This window comes from Salvia miltiorrhiza, chromosome 6 (genome assembly GCF_028751815.1).
Source record: "Salvia miltiorrhiza cultivar Shanhuang (shh) chromosome 6, IMPLAD_Smil_shh, whole genome shotgun sequence".
Lineage (NCBI taxonomy): Eukaryota > Viridiplantae > Streptophyta > Magnoliopsida > Lamiales > Lamiaceae > Salvia > Salvia miltiorrhiza.
In genome coordinates, this window is record NC_080392.1 from 12,098,516 (window position 1) to 12,116,892 (window position 18,377).

Below are 18,377 nucleotides of genomic sequence, written 5' to 3' on the forward strand. Positions count from 1 at the left end.
GAAGACATGGGTCAAGTTGAAGCACCAAATGTTATCAATGTTGAAGAAGAGTGTTACTCAAATGTTTAGACTTTATATTTATTTTTGAGATGCTTTGTTTCTTTAATTTCAAACTATTGTTGGATATTTTATTTTTATTTTTTTAACAAGTTGAACATTTTATTGTTATTAACTTATTTTATATGTTATGTAATCTTGAATATCTTATATTTTTGCATTTCGTGTTTTGCTATATAATTTATATCTTTAATATCTATGTATATTTTATACATTATACATTAGATCATTAAGAATAATCACTACAAGAAACTGGGCGATTAGTGACGGAATTTTCTGTCGCTAATCGCCAAAATTTCGTCGCTAATTTCGATCACCGACGGATCAATGACGGCCGCCGTGTGTCGCTATAAAAGTAGTCGGTAAAAAAATTACCGAAGGAATTTCGCATCCGCCGCTAATTACCGACGGACGCCGGCGTCGTCTGAAATTAGCACACGACAACGCCGGCATCGTCTGAAATTAGCGACGGAAATGACCGTCGGTATTAGCGACGGAATTAATTTTCGTCGCTATTTTTTTGCGAAAAATAATATATATATATATATATATATTATATATATATATATCAATCTAGCTTTATTCTCCACAAGTATTTTGATATTTCTAATGTATTTTGAACTTAATTGCATACGTTAAGACGAACTTCCCAGTGGATCACCCATCTTAGTTGTGCTCTAATTCAAGCACGCTTAACCTTAAAATTCTTTTCGAGTGGTCACTAGTACAGAACACGCGTATTATTGATATAACTATCACCTATTAATTCATTTAAACTCTATTTCAATATACAATACTCCCTCCGTCCCTAAAATAACTTCCTCTTTTTTTCATTTTGGGACGTCCCCCAAATAACTTCCTATTTCTTTCTTTCCATTTTTTGACACCTACTCCACCACTAATAATACTTTATTTATTCTTACTTTTCACTTTTCACCGCTCTCAATACTAATTATAACACTTTTCACAACTTCCAATAATAATTATATCACTTTTCTCCACTATCAATACACTTTACAACTTTTCATTAAAACTCGTGCCGTCCCCAAAGAGGAAGCCATTTTAGGGACGGAGGGAGTATCATTTATTCATAACCTTAGAATATGCTGAAGTCATATCTAAGACTTGTGATGCCGACGAAAGAATGACGGTAAATATACGATCAAATTTAAAATAATAAAAATATTAATATTATAGTTAGTTAAAAAAATATATATTATTGTTGAAAATAACAATAAATTTACAATATTCTCAATAATTTAAAAATAAGAATAAATTAGAATATTAATTAAAAAATAATAAAAATAACAAAAAAAATTAATAATATTTACCGACGGAATTACCGACGGATTATTAATTAAAAAATAAAAAAATTTAAAAAAAATTAAAAAAAATTAAAAATAAAAATAAATAATATTTAACGACGAAAAATATTCCGTCGTTAATAATTCCGTCGCTATCTCCGTCAGTAAATTTAAAAAAATAATTAAAAAATATATTAAAAATAATAAATAATATTTAACGACAGATTAATTTCTGTCGCTATTTTCATCGATAAATTTTAAAAAATAATTTAAAAATAAATTTAAAATAATAAATAATATTTAACGACGGATTATTTTCCGTCGCTAATAATTCTGTCGCTATTCCGTCGATAAAATTTTGAAAACATCTTCGTCGGAATTCCGCCGTTGTTCCGTCGGTGATTACCAACGGATTATTTTTCGTCGGTGTCCGATAAATTTTTTGTAGTGAATAAAATACAAATGATAATTTTATTTTTACGCCTTTAACCTGATTAGTCCGATGGGCTAGCCCAAAACCCGAACGTTTAGAATTAGGATTGAAGATTTACAACCCGAAAAAATTTTTAGCCCGATTAGCCCGCACCCGATTAACCCACAACCCGATAGGGCTAGCCCGAAAATTCGGTGGGCTGGTCCGATTGACATCCCTACTTAGAGCATCCACAGTGGTTCTTCTCCACTGTGGTGTCACGTAAACATATTTTTCAATTTTTAATTTTTTTTCAATTTCCTACGTACTATTACGAGCTCATGTTTAATGAAAAAAAGAGGGGGGGGGGGAACGAACAAGTTGGTTCTAAAAAAAATGAAACAAACAAACAATTAAATGCAACAATAGTTCTTTTCCCCTTGCCTCATTCTTACAGCGTGCGGTTGTACAACACGCATCAATGTGGTTTTTTTTTTCTTTCAATTTTGTATTGTATGCATGATTGATTTGAGTGAAAATGAATCCACCAAAGATCAGAGCCTCCTAGCAAGCAATATTGCTCTTTCTCTCCCCTTTTTCCTCACTTTCTTCTCCTATAAGGGCATACTTAATGGTAGGAATTTAAAAAGAAATTGATAATGTGGATGGAGAAGAATGGTTACAGAGCAAGTTAAAGTGGAGAAGAAAAAGAGGAGAGATAATAGAGGGGAAGCAATTTTCTTGCTGGGAAGCAAGCCACGCGTGGTCCCCACTCAAGGAAAAAGCAATGATGTGATATAAAATGGAAAAACATCACTATGGATGCTCTAACTGTGCTTTCTCGTCCATGTCATCAACTTCCCACAAATTTTCATCATTGTGGATGCCCTAATCAACAATAAAAGTTTCAACTCAGCTCAACTGCTCCACCTCCATTCACACCAATTCAACTTACATATTTAGAAATACATGTAGGGTTGAGTACAAAGTACTAAGTAAACACATTCCAAAATAATTTAAAAGAAATTGCTTTTAAAGCTATACATATTGCACTTGTCAAAGTAAGCATAACACAAGATGTTTTCATGAAAATAATCATGTGCATGCCAAAACATTGTTATCAAGTAAATATAGTGCAACAAATTACATTATTAAGTATGTACCACACCTACTCATTATCATCATCAATTTACATATATTGAGAAGTAGATCTCATTCCCAAACACTGTGAACGAGCAACTCGAAAGACTACCACGAGCACAATATGTACACAAATCCCACCTTAACCGGAACCAAATTAGTCTTTCATATGTAGAGGCATCATACAAAATCATTTATAATATGGTTAGCCAAAACTTCACAATCATTCACATAAGTAGGCTTTGCATGATAAATAAAATTTAATTATTTACTTGAGTATAGAAAATCCACATTTCTTTGCTTCTTTACCAACTTGTAAGGTGTTCTTTTTCAATCACTTATCACTTATGTTTGGTCATTCGTAATAATAGACTTTAAGGAATGAGTGGAGAAAAAAAACAATTGAAGAAGAAAATTTAAATCATATAATACTTGGTGGGTAGATTCTGGTGTTAATACTCATATAAGTATTACTATGCAGGGTTGTCTGAGCTACCGAAAGCCGATGATGAAAGACGCATCTTTGTGGGCGATGAAAAAATGGTAAAATTGGAAGCAATTTGTCAGTTTAGGTTGTTATTAGGAACTGATATTTATTTGGATTTAAGAGACACTTTTGTTGTATCATCTTTTAGATGAAATTTGGTTTATGTTTCCTTATTGGACAAATTAGGTTATTGTTGTTCATTTGGAAACAATCCGTTTACTTTGTTTTTAAATTCAAATATTATCGGAAATGGCTACCTAACTTCTTATGACAACTTTATTTGCTAGAACTAACTGCATCCTATAATGAAACATTGCACGTGGATTCGCGTGGTACTAAGTGAAAATTAAATAAAGAAATTCAACGTCATTATGGCACAAACACTTAGGTCATATCTCAAAAGGTAGAGTTGAGCGTCTTGTGCATGGTGACATTTTAGACTCACTTGACTTTACAGACTTTGATATCTGTATAGAGCGTATAAAGGGAAAATAGACAGAAACCAAGAGATTGGGTGCCAACATAACTTCAGACGTCTTAGAATTAATCCATATAGACATTTGTGGGTCATTCCCTACAGCATCCTGGAATGATCAACAATATTTCATAACATTCATGTACGACTAATCATGTTATGGGAACATATATCTCGTTCATGAAAAATCTCAATCACTAGACGTGTTCAAAGCTTCTAAAGCTGAAAATGAGAATCAACTCAACAAAAAAAATTAAGATTGTCAGATCTGATCGTGGTGGTGAATACTACGGTAGATATGATAGATCAGGTGAACAACGTCTAGGACAATTTGCTAAATTTCTAGATGAATGTGGTATTGTCCCACAGTACACTATGCCGAGGTCACCTAGCATGAACTATGTATCTGAAAGACCAACAAGGTTATTAAGGATATGGAAAGGAGCATGATTACTCATTCTATCTTACCCGAATCCCTTTGGGATAAGCATTAAAGACAACATCTTACATTCTGAATAGAGTACTGATTAGGCGTATTTATACACATTTATTTGGGGGATTTTGGTTCGATTTCTATGCTCTATTGTTGATAGTTATCATATTTTAGAATGAATCCACGTCTTATATGTATTATGTATTTTGATGATATTTGATAGGTTTTGGAGAAAAGACTTGATTTTGAGAAGAATTTTGAAGTGGTGAAGATGTGAAGAAGAAGTTGTGCGCGTCTACTGCGCGATGTGCTCTTACCATCTGAACGTGGTCTAAATTCCATGGAGTTTTGAAGAAGTACCGAGAACAGAGAGTTTAGGAGTTGATTTTTGACTTGTGGACTGCTACTTTGACTTTTATTTATGAGTCCTTCTTTATTTTTTTAGTTGTGGGCTTTATTAAGCCTTTATTTTGTTAAAGGGCTTGCGCCACTTTACATTATTGTTATTAGATTAGGTTTTGTTTTATTTATTTAACATTTCTTAAAACTTGTACCGTCCCATAAGGTATACACTCTTATGGGACGGTACAAGTTTTAAGAAAAAATTTGTAGTTAATGTGTTGAGTATAAATGAGTGGTTGTAGTTGAATTGATTATGGGGTTATGTAAAAAATGAGTGGTTGAGGTTAAAAAAAGAAAGTGGGGGCCATGTCCCATAATAGAAGTGATACACTCTTATGGGACGGACGAAAATGAAAAATGTGATACACTCATACGGGACGGAGGGAGCATATATTAGATAGAATGCTTAGGAAAAAGATACAACACATTATTCACGCCAATTTCTGGAGCAGAATTATGGGCGCAAGTTTTGGAGTTCCAATCAAGTTTTTATTTTCATCATTCTTCTTGAAATTATTTATTGAATTTATTTTATTTTATTTTATTTTATTATGAGCTCTAGCTAATTCGTTTATTCCGGCAACGATTGAGGAAGCACTAGTAATATTATTCCGTGAGATCTAATTTATTTTTATACTTTATTTTATGTTTGCATCTTCGATTCTCTGTGTTTAATGATATTAATTATTTTAATCTATTAGGTAGTTGCAAATATTTATTGGGTTAGAATTAATTATATTGCAATTGAATCGGTCATACGTAATCGTGGTTTAGGTTTGATTAGTGGTAAATTAACACATCAGAGTCAAGGGAAAAGCAATCTTTATTCAGTAATCCTGCGTCAGAGTTTATTGGATTTGAATCGGGTTTCTCTAGAATTTAATGCTGTCGACTCATTAAATCTATAGAGCGTCTCTTACGGTTGTTAGTTGATTATGGTAGTAATTAGTGAAACATCTTCCTGATTACCGAATAATTAAGTATAAATAAGATCATTTTTCGGTGGTTATAACTGATTTGCTTGCACGAATTAAAGTTATATTTGCATCAATGATCGGCATAATTAAACTAGGGTGGACTTAATTGATTGTTGAAATTCTTTATTAATTGTTGGTTTTTTATTCATCTTTTGGTAATTGGAAAAATTGGTTTAATTTGGACTATATTTATTTATTTTTACGTTTAGTATTTTCTCAATTTTCTTCTCAAATTTCGTGGGTTACATTTCAGGCTTTAATTGCAGAAATTCTCGTCAGTCCCTTGGGAGACGATCTTGCTTACTGTTGTCTGCGCAGTGTGGGCATACCGGCTAACTACCGTATATTTTTAGTGTAAAACGACGCACCAACCAACTAAAGTAATAGCTAAAATACTTTATGAGCTTTGGATTGACTGGAAGCCTAATCTTAAGCACTTTCACATTTGGGGATGTCCAGTTGAGGCAAGGCCTTATAAGCCACACGAAAAGAAATTGGACTCCAAAACAGTTGGCAGTTATTTTATAAGTTACTCTGAGCGATCAAGGGGCTATAAGATTTATGATCCCACATCCAGAAATGTTTTCAAGACGAGAACTGTCATATTTTTGAGGATGTTGAGTTTGGGGAGAAAAATAAAGTTAGAGACATTACTTTTGAGGAAGAACTGAATTCAACCTCAGTTCCTACTATCACTTTTGACGATGTTCAACTTATGACTATTATTGATCAAGATGCAAATCTAGAACCTCATCGAGACAATGTTGAACAATTTCTCATTCAAATGAAGCAATTGTTACAGAAGAACAACCTGAACAACCTCAAAGACAAGAGCCATTAAGGAGATCGGCTGAAAGTAGCAGCTAAAATACCTTATGAGCTTTGGATCGGCTGAAAGCCTAATCTTAAGCACTTTCACATTTGGGGAAATCCAACTGAGGCAAGGCCTTATAAGCCACACGAAAAGAAATTGGACTCCAAAACAGTTGGCAGTTATTTTATAAGTTACTTTGAGCGATCAAGGGGCTATAAGGTTTATGATCCCATATCCAGAAATATTTTCAAGACGAGAACTGCCATATTTTTTTAGGATGTTGAGTTTGGGGAAAAAATAAAGTTAGAGACATTACTTTTGAGGAAGAACTGAATTCAACGTCAGTTCCTACTATCACTTTTGACGATGTTCAGCTTATGACTATTATTGATCAAGTTGTAAATCCAGAACCTCGTCGAGACAATTTTGAACAATTTCTCATTCCAATGAAGCAATTGTTACGGAAGAACAACCTGAACAACCTCAAAGATAAGAGCCATTAAGGAGATCCATAAGAGAGAGGATAAATGAAATTTCTGATGATTATATAGTGTTTCTTCATGAACATGAGGATGACAATAAAATAATGGAAGATGATCCAATCAATTACAATCAGGCCATGAAAAGTTCCAACTCTCAAAAGTGTACTATTCTCATGCAAGGAAGAATATAAGTCTATGCAACATAATACAATTTGGAAAATTGTCCCATTATCTGAAAGGTGTAAAACCAATTAGTTGTAAATAGATATTTAAACCAAAAGGGATGCAAATGGTAATGTTGAAAGGTACAAGGCATGCCTTGTAGCTAAAGGATATACTCAGAAAGAAAGCATTGATTTGACTGAGCCTTTCTCTCCAATTTTATCGAAAGACTCTTTTAGGATAATCATGCCGCTCGTTAGTTATCTTGATCTTTGAGTTGCATCAGATGGATGTTAAGACCGTCTTTCTCAATGTAGACATTGAAGAAACCATTTATATGGTGCAACTAGAACATCCCTTGAAAATTGAAAGATCTGAACGGGTCTGGCTTAAATTCGCTGATAACAGTGCTGTTTGCAGCAGCCCTGATTCATAGTTATAAGAGTGGGACATAGTGGAACACATAAAATTATGAGATATTAGATCTCATCCCATGGAACAGAGGGGTGTCCAACCGAGCTCTCCCATAGCCTTTGTTGACTTACTTCCCGACGTGTTGAGCCACGACTCCTCGGTCGCCGCTGTTAAGTTATTCAACATCGAGAAAGAAAAATAAACTTTCAACGGCTCATCTAAGAACAACAAAGAGTCTTCACTGTCGGGAATCACCTTGTTGCTCAAATATTCTTTCCACCCAAATGTAGGATTCATCACAGCAAAGTGGAAGGAGGTTCGAAGAAGAAAGACAAATAGTGTTAGTGAAGAAGAGAGCCGAAAATGACTTAAGGTTTACAACTCGAATAGCGCAACGCGAGGAATTGAGCCGCAAAGTGTGGGAGAGAATCAGTTGGGGGGGTGCAAGTTAGGGTTAATTTTAGGCTTTTATAGTTTAGTTAATTAAGTTATTAATTCACCCCTAATTATGCTAAAAAAAAAAGGAAACGAGGCATGTTAAATGAGATAGCTCAAAAGAAAAAAAAATACGAGTCAACAATATTAGAACGAAAGTAATATACTTTTATACATCCTACTAAATTATTGATTTTACGTATTACAAATATTTTATCAAACATAATAATAGTTATAATATTAAAATATAGTGAAAAATAGGTCAGTCAAACAATGGAACTCACTATTTACAAGTTTTCCGAAACTATTTTATGTGTATTGGACTAGTTTTAAGCCCTGGGCCGATTGTGAAGGGAAAAGAATGAGCCAGATGCAACGACGTCGTTATCGGATCTCAAGTATATGAAATGAAATGAGACTTTGCTAATTTCTGGTTGCTCGACTCCCTACCTCGTCTCCACGACGAAACCCTAATCATCACTTAACACAAACATTTCACCACCGCTACCGCCACCGCCACCGCCGGAGCCGCGGCCATGACGATCCGCCAGCTAATAAACATCGGTCTCCGTAACCGGAGACCAATCCGCCCATTCACTGCTGCCCGACCTCACTCCACCGCTGTCGCCACCTCCGCCGACGCAACCCTCCCGTCTCCTCCGCCACCAACCGCCATGATCTACGATCGATTGGCGGAAAGTGTGAAGGAGAAGCTGAAAAGGCTGGAGGACCCCGATCCTCGCTTCCTCCGGTACAACTCCCCGCATCCAACATTAGATTCTCACGCCGAAATCTTATCCGCCCCGCTCACGCGAGTCACGACCCTTCCTAATGGCCTGCGCATCGCGACGGAGTCGAATCTCGCCACGACGACGGCTACCGTTGGTGTTTTCATTGACGCTGGATCGAGGTTCGAGAGCGACGAGACCAACGGAACAGCGCATTTTCTGGAGCATATGATATTTAAGGGGACGGAAAAGAGGACCGCGAGACAACTGGAGGAGGAGATTGAGAATATGGGCGGGCATTTGAATGCTTACACTTCAAGGGAGCAGACAACGTACTATGCGAAGGTGTTCGATAAGGATGTGCCCCGTGCTCTAGATATTTTGTCCGATATTCTTCAGAATTCGAAGTTTGAGGAGACCAGAATTACCAGGGAGAGGGATGTAATTCTTCGCGAGATGGAGGAGGTATTTTGTTGACGTTTGAGTAATCTTGCTCTTTTTGATCAATTGCTGGTGTTATTTTTGGTTAATGTGATTTATCATTATTTTAAGTCTCATTGTTTTTGCGTGTTCAATATTGTGGTTGAATTGATTTATTTTTTATTGTGTTTGCATTTGCTTTTGGGGAAAATGTTGTGATTTTTGGTTCGAGATTGCAAGAAATGTTTGCAGGTATAAAGATAAATCCTAGGAAAGTGTCTTTATTGATTCCTATATAATGCTAAAAGTTGGACATTGTCTTAGGATCTTCTTTTAGATTCTAAATATAAGTAGCTGAGGGGATCGATTCATTACTTTATCCATTACATCCTAATTAGAGCTTCTAGCAAGACGTTGGTAATTCAAATGGAAGACTTTTTCCATTGGAACCACACTTTCAGTTCTCAAAAGTTGCTTACTGCCTTACTCCCCAGTGAATGTTTCCTCTATAATTTAGTACAAAAATCCATATTATGTTGCATCCTTTCTTATGATATTATTTAGAGACACTTCTTGTTGCCATGTTCAGTCTTTTCCTTGTCATAACTGATTGTAGGTAGAAGGACAAACAGAAGAAGTTATCTTTGATCACCTTCATGCCACAGCTTTCCAGTATACTCCTCTGGGTAGGACAATACTTGGACCTGCTGAAAATGTCAGGAAAATTGGCAAAAAAGATATACAAGACTACATAGCCACTCACTACACTGCTCCAAGAACGGTAATCAGTCATCGCTGGGCGTTTGTTCATTGAAATCCAACTAGTTTATTAGCATTTTTTTGCCTTTTGTCATATCATTTTCTTATGAGTTATAATGTTGTATGTTGTCATTGTGGCTTCCGTTCTAGGTTCTTGTTGCTTCTGGTGCTGTTAAGCATGAAGAATTTGTAGAGGAAGTGAAGAAACTGTTCACAAAGTTGTCATCAAATCCAACAACATCTTCTGATCTGGTTGCTAAGGAGCCTGCAATTTTTACAGGGTCTGAGGTATGCTCATCTTTTGTTTGAGTGGTGCTTCTGATAATATGGCGGTAACTTACTATATTAGTTACATTTTCAAAAAATATATAGGTTAGGATGCGTGATGATGACATTCCACTAGCCCAATTCGCGGTTGCTTTTGAAGGAGCCTCTTGGACAGATCCAGATTCGATTGCTTTAATGGTTATGCAGTCGATGCTGGGCTCTTGGAATAAAAGTGCTGGCGGTGGAAAGCATATGGGGTATTTATTTGCCTCGCTTGGTTCAAGTGGTTCTGTTGTCACTTTTGCCCCACTTACATAACTTTTTTTCTGAATCTCGAATGCAGTTCTGAGCTTGCCCAGAGGGTTGGGATTAATGAAATAGCAGAGAGCATGATGGCTTTCAATACCAACTACAAAGACACTGGACTGTTTGGTGTTTATGCTGTTGCTAAGGTGGGTTTGCCACTAAAGCACTATGGCTCTCTTTCTCTGAACCCAACCTGTTACTTGTTTATGGTTTAAATATCCACGAACCTTTTGTTTTAAGTTCTCCTTTCACATCATTATTTGTAGACTGAATATCTATATCTGGGCCTTTTGTTTTTGAAAATATCTTTTTTCGTTTCTTCATGGCAACAGTTCTGGTAGATGAGGTTTTTTGTATAGTGCATCTGTTGTCTAATATGGCTGGCAGTCATCTGTTGCTTCTTGGTGCTGAACTTTTCTATTGTGTGCGGACGTTTTGTTTTTGCTAATTCTTTGATATTCTTCCAGTGGCCTCTACTGAATTGGTCTTTCATTTTGCCTTTTTTTTTTTTTTTTTTTTCTATTTCTATTTGGGGTGGGTAGGAGATTAATAATAATTGCTCCTCTGGTGTATGACTCTATAGACTGATTTTACTTCTGCATCCTCTTATGCAGCCTGATTGTTTGGACGATTTGGCATATGCCATTATGTATGAGTTGACCAAATTATGTTACCGAATATCAGAAGCAGATGTTATTCGGGCTCGTAACCAGGTAATTTACTCAAGTCAAATGTCAAGTGAGATTACCTTTTGTATAGCGGAGTAATTTTGCCTACTTTGTACATGCTATAACTCACAAAATATGGTCATCTGCAGTTGAAATCTTCTCTTCTGCTTCACATAGATGGAAGCAGTCCTGTTGCTGAGGATATCGGGCGTCAGGTATGTTTTATTATATAATAATGATTCAATAGCATAATCTGATTAAACATGCATGTACATTCCTGAATGGGTATGCATCTCTTTGGTGGTGGTGGTGGTTGGGGAGGGGGGGGGGCAGACTGATCATATAAACCGTGGTTATGTTTCTCAAAAGAATTCCTTGAGTATATTTAACTGTATGATTGCTTGTAGGACCAAGATTAGGTTAGTAGTAGAGTCTCCTGTTAGCAATAACGTTACTGGCTGCACTGCATGTGTCTTTTTACTGGTCTAGTATTCTTCCTGCTTGTCTTTGCCGTTCCTGACATATATTTTAGGCTACTGGTCTATTATTATTTTCGGAAGTTATTTTAGTGAACCAGGCACAGATATTAATATTAATTCCTTATGAATTATGAATGCCTGTGGTGGGTAATGATGCCCTAATCTTTCTGATGAGGTGTTCTAGTAGCACCTAGCCAATCATAGCTACTCCACTAAGTATCTTCAAGTATCTGCAGATTGGCCTATAGCAGTTTCTGTGATGTGCTGATGAGTCATTTGAACTCCCTGTTAGACTTCATGTAGATCTTGATAAGAAAGGGCTTGTAGCCTTTTGAGGTATCTATACTATATTAAAAAGGGAGTTTCCAATTTGAAATTGATTTCAAATTGATTTAGGTGGCAATTTTGTGAATAATAGAAAAATTAAAGTCAAAAGTTCAAACTCAAATTAATATTTGTAAATTTTCGCATGCACATTTAATTATGTGTAGATAACTGTCATTAACTTTTTTTTTTAAGAAACAACCATTAATTTTTAATATTCCATTTACATATTTCCATTAATTTTTTTTATTTTTTTTTAAATTGTAAAATTGGATTAATTGTAAAATATTTAATATGCATATCAAATTAAAGATCACGATATTTGATATATTTTATGTAAATATATGATTTAAAATGTACAAATTAAATTTGTTTAAATATTAAAATTTTATAAATTTCTCTCTCCTCTCTCATCTTTTTGAAAAAAATGTATTTTTAATTCTTTTCTATTAGTATTTTTTTAAACTTATTTTTTTGGCTTTTCATAATATCAAATTTTATAATTGTAAATTCTTTTTTATTTTTTAATATTCAATTCTAATATATTTAGTTACAAATAAATTTTATTATATTTATGAGTATGATAATTAAATTAATATTATTTTTTTATATAAATATAAAAAATAAAAAATATTTTCCCGTGCATTGCACGGGATGCAAATGCTAGTTTTAATTTTAAAAGGGAGAGGTGGGTAAACAGTGCAGTTAGATATACTAATAGTTTGAAAGCTTGATGTTCTATGAATTGTTTAACTGAGGTAAACTTGCACATGTTTACTCATGGGAAAAGTTTGATTTTAATTTTGGCACTTTGGTGGCGAGCAACACTCTTGTTCAAATTTATTGTTTTTGTGGTTGCAGATGCTTACCTATGGCAGGAGGATTCCTTATGCTGAACTATTTGCCAGAATAGATGCTGTAGATGCCAGCACTGTCAAACGTGTTGCAAACCGATTTATATTTGATAGGGTAGGATGGAGTTCAGAATCGTTTATCAGCTCTAATGGTTCTAGTATCTACCGTTCTTGAATACCTTTTAAGTTGCTTATATACATACGCTGCCTTGCAGGATGTTGCCATCAGTGCCGTAGGGCCTGTCCAGGGCTTGCCCGACTACAACTGGTTCAGGCGCAGGACCTACTGGCTCCGCTACTAGGCTCCTCGCTTCAAACTGGCTCTTCTACGTGGTTCTTTCTTCGACTCACCTGTTTACCTTCATTTGATCCAATGCCACCAGTTTATTGTTCTGATTTCGCCATTTGCTTTGCTGTTTCCTGTATAATTTCTGGTTAGTTAAAATAATGAGGCAGTAATCAGGGGAATGAATTTATCTGCAAGACAAAGTTCAGTGATATCCTTCGGGACGAAGGCACACAGTAGACTTTCTTTATCCGATTATCTTATTTTTGGGCCTTCGTTTGCGTTTAGTGAGATAAGAAAGTTGTATGTACACCCAGCCCCCATGAAGAGATTTTGGCGTTACATACATGATACACCGGTTGTATAAGATCCCACAATTAAGTGGATGAATTTTTCTCATAAGAAAGCTTGTTTTTTCTGTTTTGACTCAGAGGAGAAATGTGCAGGAAAAGGTTAATTGTTGCAGTTATCAATATTGAGCGGTATATAATGCGCTGATTTTGTATATTTATATGCCAGAGTGCAGAACTCACATATTCATAATTCAAACTAAAATGTTTCAGCTACAAAGTTGAGACAAAATTTGTGTCTGCATTAACGGGTCATTTGTCAATTAGAATTTATTAATCTTTAATCAGGATTTGTTAATCTATAGTTAGGGTTTATTATTATTTTATTATAATTTATTTTTCATCTGGATACACCAGAGTGTGCATACCAACACATATATGGCTTAACTGATGGTGTAAGGACTAAGGGATACATGAATTTAATCAATAATCTTCATTTAACAAGAAAACAAATACTCGACCGAAAAAAAAAAGAATGTAAAAATGTATGAGACAAAAATCTAGATGAAAGTTGGGTAAGAGCGGCAACCTTGTGACTTCTTTTTGAAAGTATGAATTAACCCAAACAAGATATCATGTGAAGTAACAAAATTGTATCTGCCAGAAGTCGACTTATTCTAACCTAAACCCACACTAATCTATCACACGAACATGTTATGATCAACAGAAAATTAATCTCCTATAAATGCTGAAAAAGTTAAACCAACTCCAACTCCAAAAAAGGAAATAAGTAATATGGGAACTGAAGCTAAAAGCTTAGTGCATGAAGAGATCATCTTCAGAAGCAAATTTCCAGCAGTTGAAGTTCCTAAAGATGTGACCCTGCCGGAGTTCGTGCTGTCGGGCATCGAACCGTATCTGGACAAGGTGGCGGTGGTGGACTCGATAACGGGAAAAGGGTACACGTACAGAGAAGTGAAGAGGGACGTCTACAGATTCTCCAAGGCCCTGCGGTCGCTCGGGCTGAGGAAAGGCCGGGTGGTGGTGGTGCTCCTCCCCAATGTGGCGGAGTACGCCACCCTCGCCCTCGGCATCATGGCGGCTGGGGGAGTCTTCTCCGGTGCCAACCCCAACGGCCATGCATCCGAGATCAAGAGCCAAGTTGAGGCTGCTGATGCCAAGCTAATTGTCACTGATGGATCAACCTATCATAAGGTTATTTATTTACTAGTATTTCTTAAAATAATATGTGCATCCAAATTAAAATTGATGTATGCATAAACACTAAACAGGTGAAAGATTTGGGAGTGCCGGTTATAATACAAGGCGAAGATCGTATAGAGGGAACTATAAACTGCGAAGAGCTGTTGGAAGCGGCTGATAAGGCTAACACTAACACTCTCTTCATTGACGATAAAGTGCTGCAGACTGATCTCTGCGCCCTTCCATTCTCATCAGGTCATTTTTTTTTTTCACTTTTTGGTTGATTTATGATTTTTTTTATAACAGTTTTAATAAAAGTTAATTTGTATTTGATGAGTGGAGAATAATATCAATATATCATTGCTTATTTTAAATTCTTAAGGATAATTTAATAATATATATATATACATATATATATATATATATATATTCATATAAGACAAGAATATTTTTGTGTCTAAAGTTCCCTAAAATTAAGACAAAATTTATAAATTTTGACATGCACACATATATAGAGAAAAAATTGAATGAAAATGTTATCTTTCATGAGGACGAGAATTGATATGAATAAGTAAATAAAATTTACGAATAAGCTTCTTATAAATTATTATTAATTATTATAACTTGTATGTGCATCATATTGCACATTATCATTACGTAATTTATTTAAGGGAAAATTATAGTTTAATATTCAAATTATTGATCTTTTATAATTAAATAGTCGAACTATTGACATATTAACGAAAATGCCACGAACTACATATAATTACATTTAAATGACTCACAAAATAAAAAAAGAATGCCCGACCCAAATTTAGTATCCAGTCACATAAAGATTATGTGGCTCGTCAAAAATCATTATCATTTTTACATTTTAGAAAGCTAACGACGTTCTTTGATGCTAGCTTTATTTTTGTGTTAAAATCCACATAATTAATCTTTCTGTAATAAGTAATGTGTGCGTATGTTGGTCTAGTGGTAGGTAATTAATTCACAAATATATCAACGCTCGACATGATCGACTTGCAGTGGTCGAGCATGTCATGCAAAGTTTATGATTTAAGTAAGGACAATTTTATTAAAATAAGTAGTTTTTATAATGAATATTTTTATTTTTTGTGTTTGGGAAGGTAAAAGCATCTATCAACCCTTAGCTATTATTATTACTACAGTTGTTATACTTGAGGTAATTAATTGTTATTAGTTAAAATATTTGATTGTAATGATGTAAATTAGGCCAGTAATTTACTAGTTATTAAAGCGTGATAGATAAATTTAGAATTGGGATTTGGATCAGGTACAACTGGGGTGTCGAAAGGCGTGATGCTGAGTCACGAGAACCTGGTGGCCAACCTCTGCTCCACGCTGTTCGGCGTGGGCCCCGAGCTGATCGGCCAGGTGGCGACGCTGGGCCTCATCCCATTCTTCCACATCTACGGCCTCACCGGAATCTGCTGCGCCACCATCAAGAACAAGGGCATGGTGGTGGTGATGCAGCGCTACGAGCTCCGCCTCTTCCTCAGCGCCCTCATCAGGCACCGCGTCACCTTCGCGCCCATCGTCCCCCCCATCATGCTCGGCCTCGTCAAGAACCCCATCGTCGACGAGTTCGACCTCACCAAGCTCTGCCTCAGGTCCGTCCTCACCGCCGCAGCCCCTCTCGCGCCCGAGATATTGAACGCCTTCGAGCGCAAGTTCCCGGGCGTGGACGTTCAAGAGGCGTATGGGATGACGGAGCACAGTTGCATAACGCTGAGCTACGGCGGTGTGGTTGCCAAGAGGAACTCCGTGGGATTCATCCTGCCCAACTTGGAGGTCAAGTTCGTGGATCCCGACACGGGGCGTTCCCTTCCCAAGAACGCCCCGGGGGAGATCTGCGTCAGGAGCAAGTGCGTCATGAAAGGTGAACTAGTAATTAGCTACTTTAAATCGAATACTTCCTTCGTCCCAGTTCAATAGGCCACATTTCCTTATTTGGATATCCCAATTCAATAGGTCACTTCCCAAAATAGAAAGTCAATACATAACAAATAACGTTAACTAATTCATTATTTACATCATAGGTTATTGTGATCCACATATAATTACTTCTCTTCTCATTTAAAAAAGAATATCTTCGTATCTCTCTACTAATTCTTTGCAAATATATTCTAAAAAAGAAGTTAATAAATACTCCATCAAATTTGATAGTGGTGTGTGGTCTTCAGGTTATTACAAGAAGGAGCAGGAGACGGCCATCACCATTGACAAAGACGGATGGCTGCACACCGGGGACATCGGCTACATTGATGATGATGGCGATGTTTTCCTCGTCGATCGTATAAAAGAGCTAATCAAATACAAAGGTTTTCAGGTAAACAGATGTTCATATTCTTCATCTTTATACGCTAAGCCAACTTCAAAAAACATAAATTACTAGTATTTTTTGAACATGCAGGTTGCTCCAGCTGAATTAGAGGCAATCCTACTAAGCCACCCTTCAGTAGAAGATGCTGCTGTTGTGGGGTACGTATTCGCATAAAACTCTAATACATAGTAATAATTAATTTTATTATGGTAAACGTGTGACATGAAAGAAATGTGGGTTTAATTTGCGGCAGATTACCAGATGAAGAAGCAGGAGAAATTCCTGCAGCATGCGTAGTGATAAAAGCAGGAGCAAAAGAAAGCGAAGAAGACATAATAAAGTATGTATCATCAAAGTCAGCGAGCTACAAAAGAGTTAGGCTTCTGCAATTTGTTAGCGCCATCCCCAAATCGCCTTCTGGGAAGATATTGAGGAGACTTATTAGGGAAAATATGCTCAAAGATCTGCACAACTAATTATCATATTTTATCACAATATTCAACTACTGATTTTAAACAAATAATGGAATAGATTCACCCATCGCATGCATCAATCTCATATATTAGTATTGTTCTCAGTTTAATTATCACTCATTTCTTTCCATGTTCTCAATATTGTAGCTTCTGCAGACTACATATATACTTTCTCTGCCTGCCATAAAATTACCTAGTCTTTTTTTTCCTCTTCGGGATATTTCAAAACCTTCTTTAATTAAAACTAGTACGCGCTCCCGTGCGATGCACGGACAACATCAAAATTAAACAATGTTTTAAATAAATAAATATATTTATTAAATATAATCAAAATATAAGTAATTGTGCTTTTATATATGTATGTGGTTACATATATATATAAGTAATGGAGGTCAGATTAATGATTATTCAAATCAATTTAAATTTTATAAAAGTTGTATATTTCTAAATTAAATATACTAACATTATGTAAATAATAAAAGCTGACCAATTTTTTTTTTTTTTTTTTTGCCGTAAAATAGTATGTGGGAGTTTAGGTACACTCGTTATTTCTACGTGATTTTGTAAATAAATTAGGATTTATTTTCATAAATACTTGTTTTATTAAGTTTAATTTTATAACATTGAATGATAATGTTGGGTTTCACTTTTGATTTTAATACAACAATTATCTGAACATTGATGCTAATCATGCTATTGGTGAATCGTGAGTATATACATGCCAAATAGATTGAATAAATATGAAAATGGTTATTTTATATAAATTTAAATGTTAATTTATGTTATTTTACCGAAAGTTACTTTTTTTTTTATCTATGAGTTAGTGGGAAAAAGAGGTTGAATATAAGACAAATGTTGTTCATTTTAAAATAAATAAATGTTGGTGGTACTTTCTTAAAATTTAAATAGACGTGATACCATAAAATTGAACTCTTAAATTTACCTTTATCTTTTAAAGATGAACAATAATGATTTTTGA

General features: G+C 35.3%; 2 protein-coding genes across 2 annotated transcripts; both read left to right on the forward strand.

Annotated features, from left to right (window-relative positions):
* The first annotated feature begins 8,307 nt into the window (after nt 1–8,307).
* Nucleotides 8,308–13,515, forward strand: LOC130988707 (probable mitochondrial-processing peptidase subunit beta, mitochondrial). Its single transcript, XM_057912630.1, has 9 exons — nt 8,308–9,187; nt 9,759–9,923; nt 10,052–10,189; nt 10,274–10,425; nt 10,512–10,620; nt 11,089–11,187; nt 11,292–11,357; nt 12,807–12,914; nt 13,015–13,515. The coding sequence occupies exons 1-9, from the start codon at nt 8,531–8,533 to the stop codon at nt 13,099–13,101; spliced, it is 1,581 nt and encodes a 526-aa protein (XP_057768613.1). The 5' UTR covers nt 8,308–8,530; the 3' UTR covers nt 13,102–13,515.
* A 568-nt stretch (nt 13,516–14,083) lies between these two features.
* LOC130988706 (4-coumarate--CoA ligase-like 1) lies at nt 14,084–17,518 on the forward strand. The gene is made up of 6 exons (XM_057912628.1): nt 14,084–14,590; nt 14,668–14,833; nt 15,876–16,481; nt 16,786–16,931; nt 17,016–17,083; nt 17,179–17,518. The coding sequence occupies exons 1-6, from the start codon at nt 14,171–14,173 to the stop codon at nt 17,399–17,401; spliced, it is 1,629 nt and encodes a 542-aa protein (XP_057768611.1). The 5' UTR covers nt 14,084–14,170; the 3' UTR covers nt 17,402–17,518.
* Nucleotides 17,519–18,377: the final 859 nt, after the last annotated feature.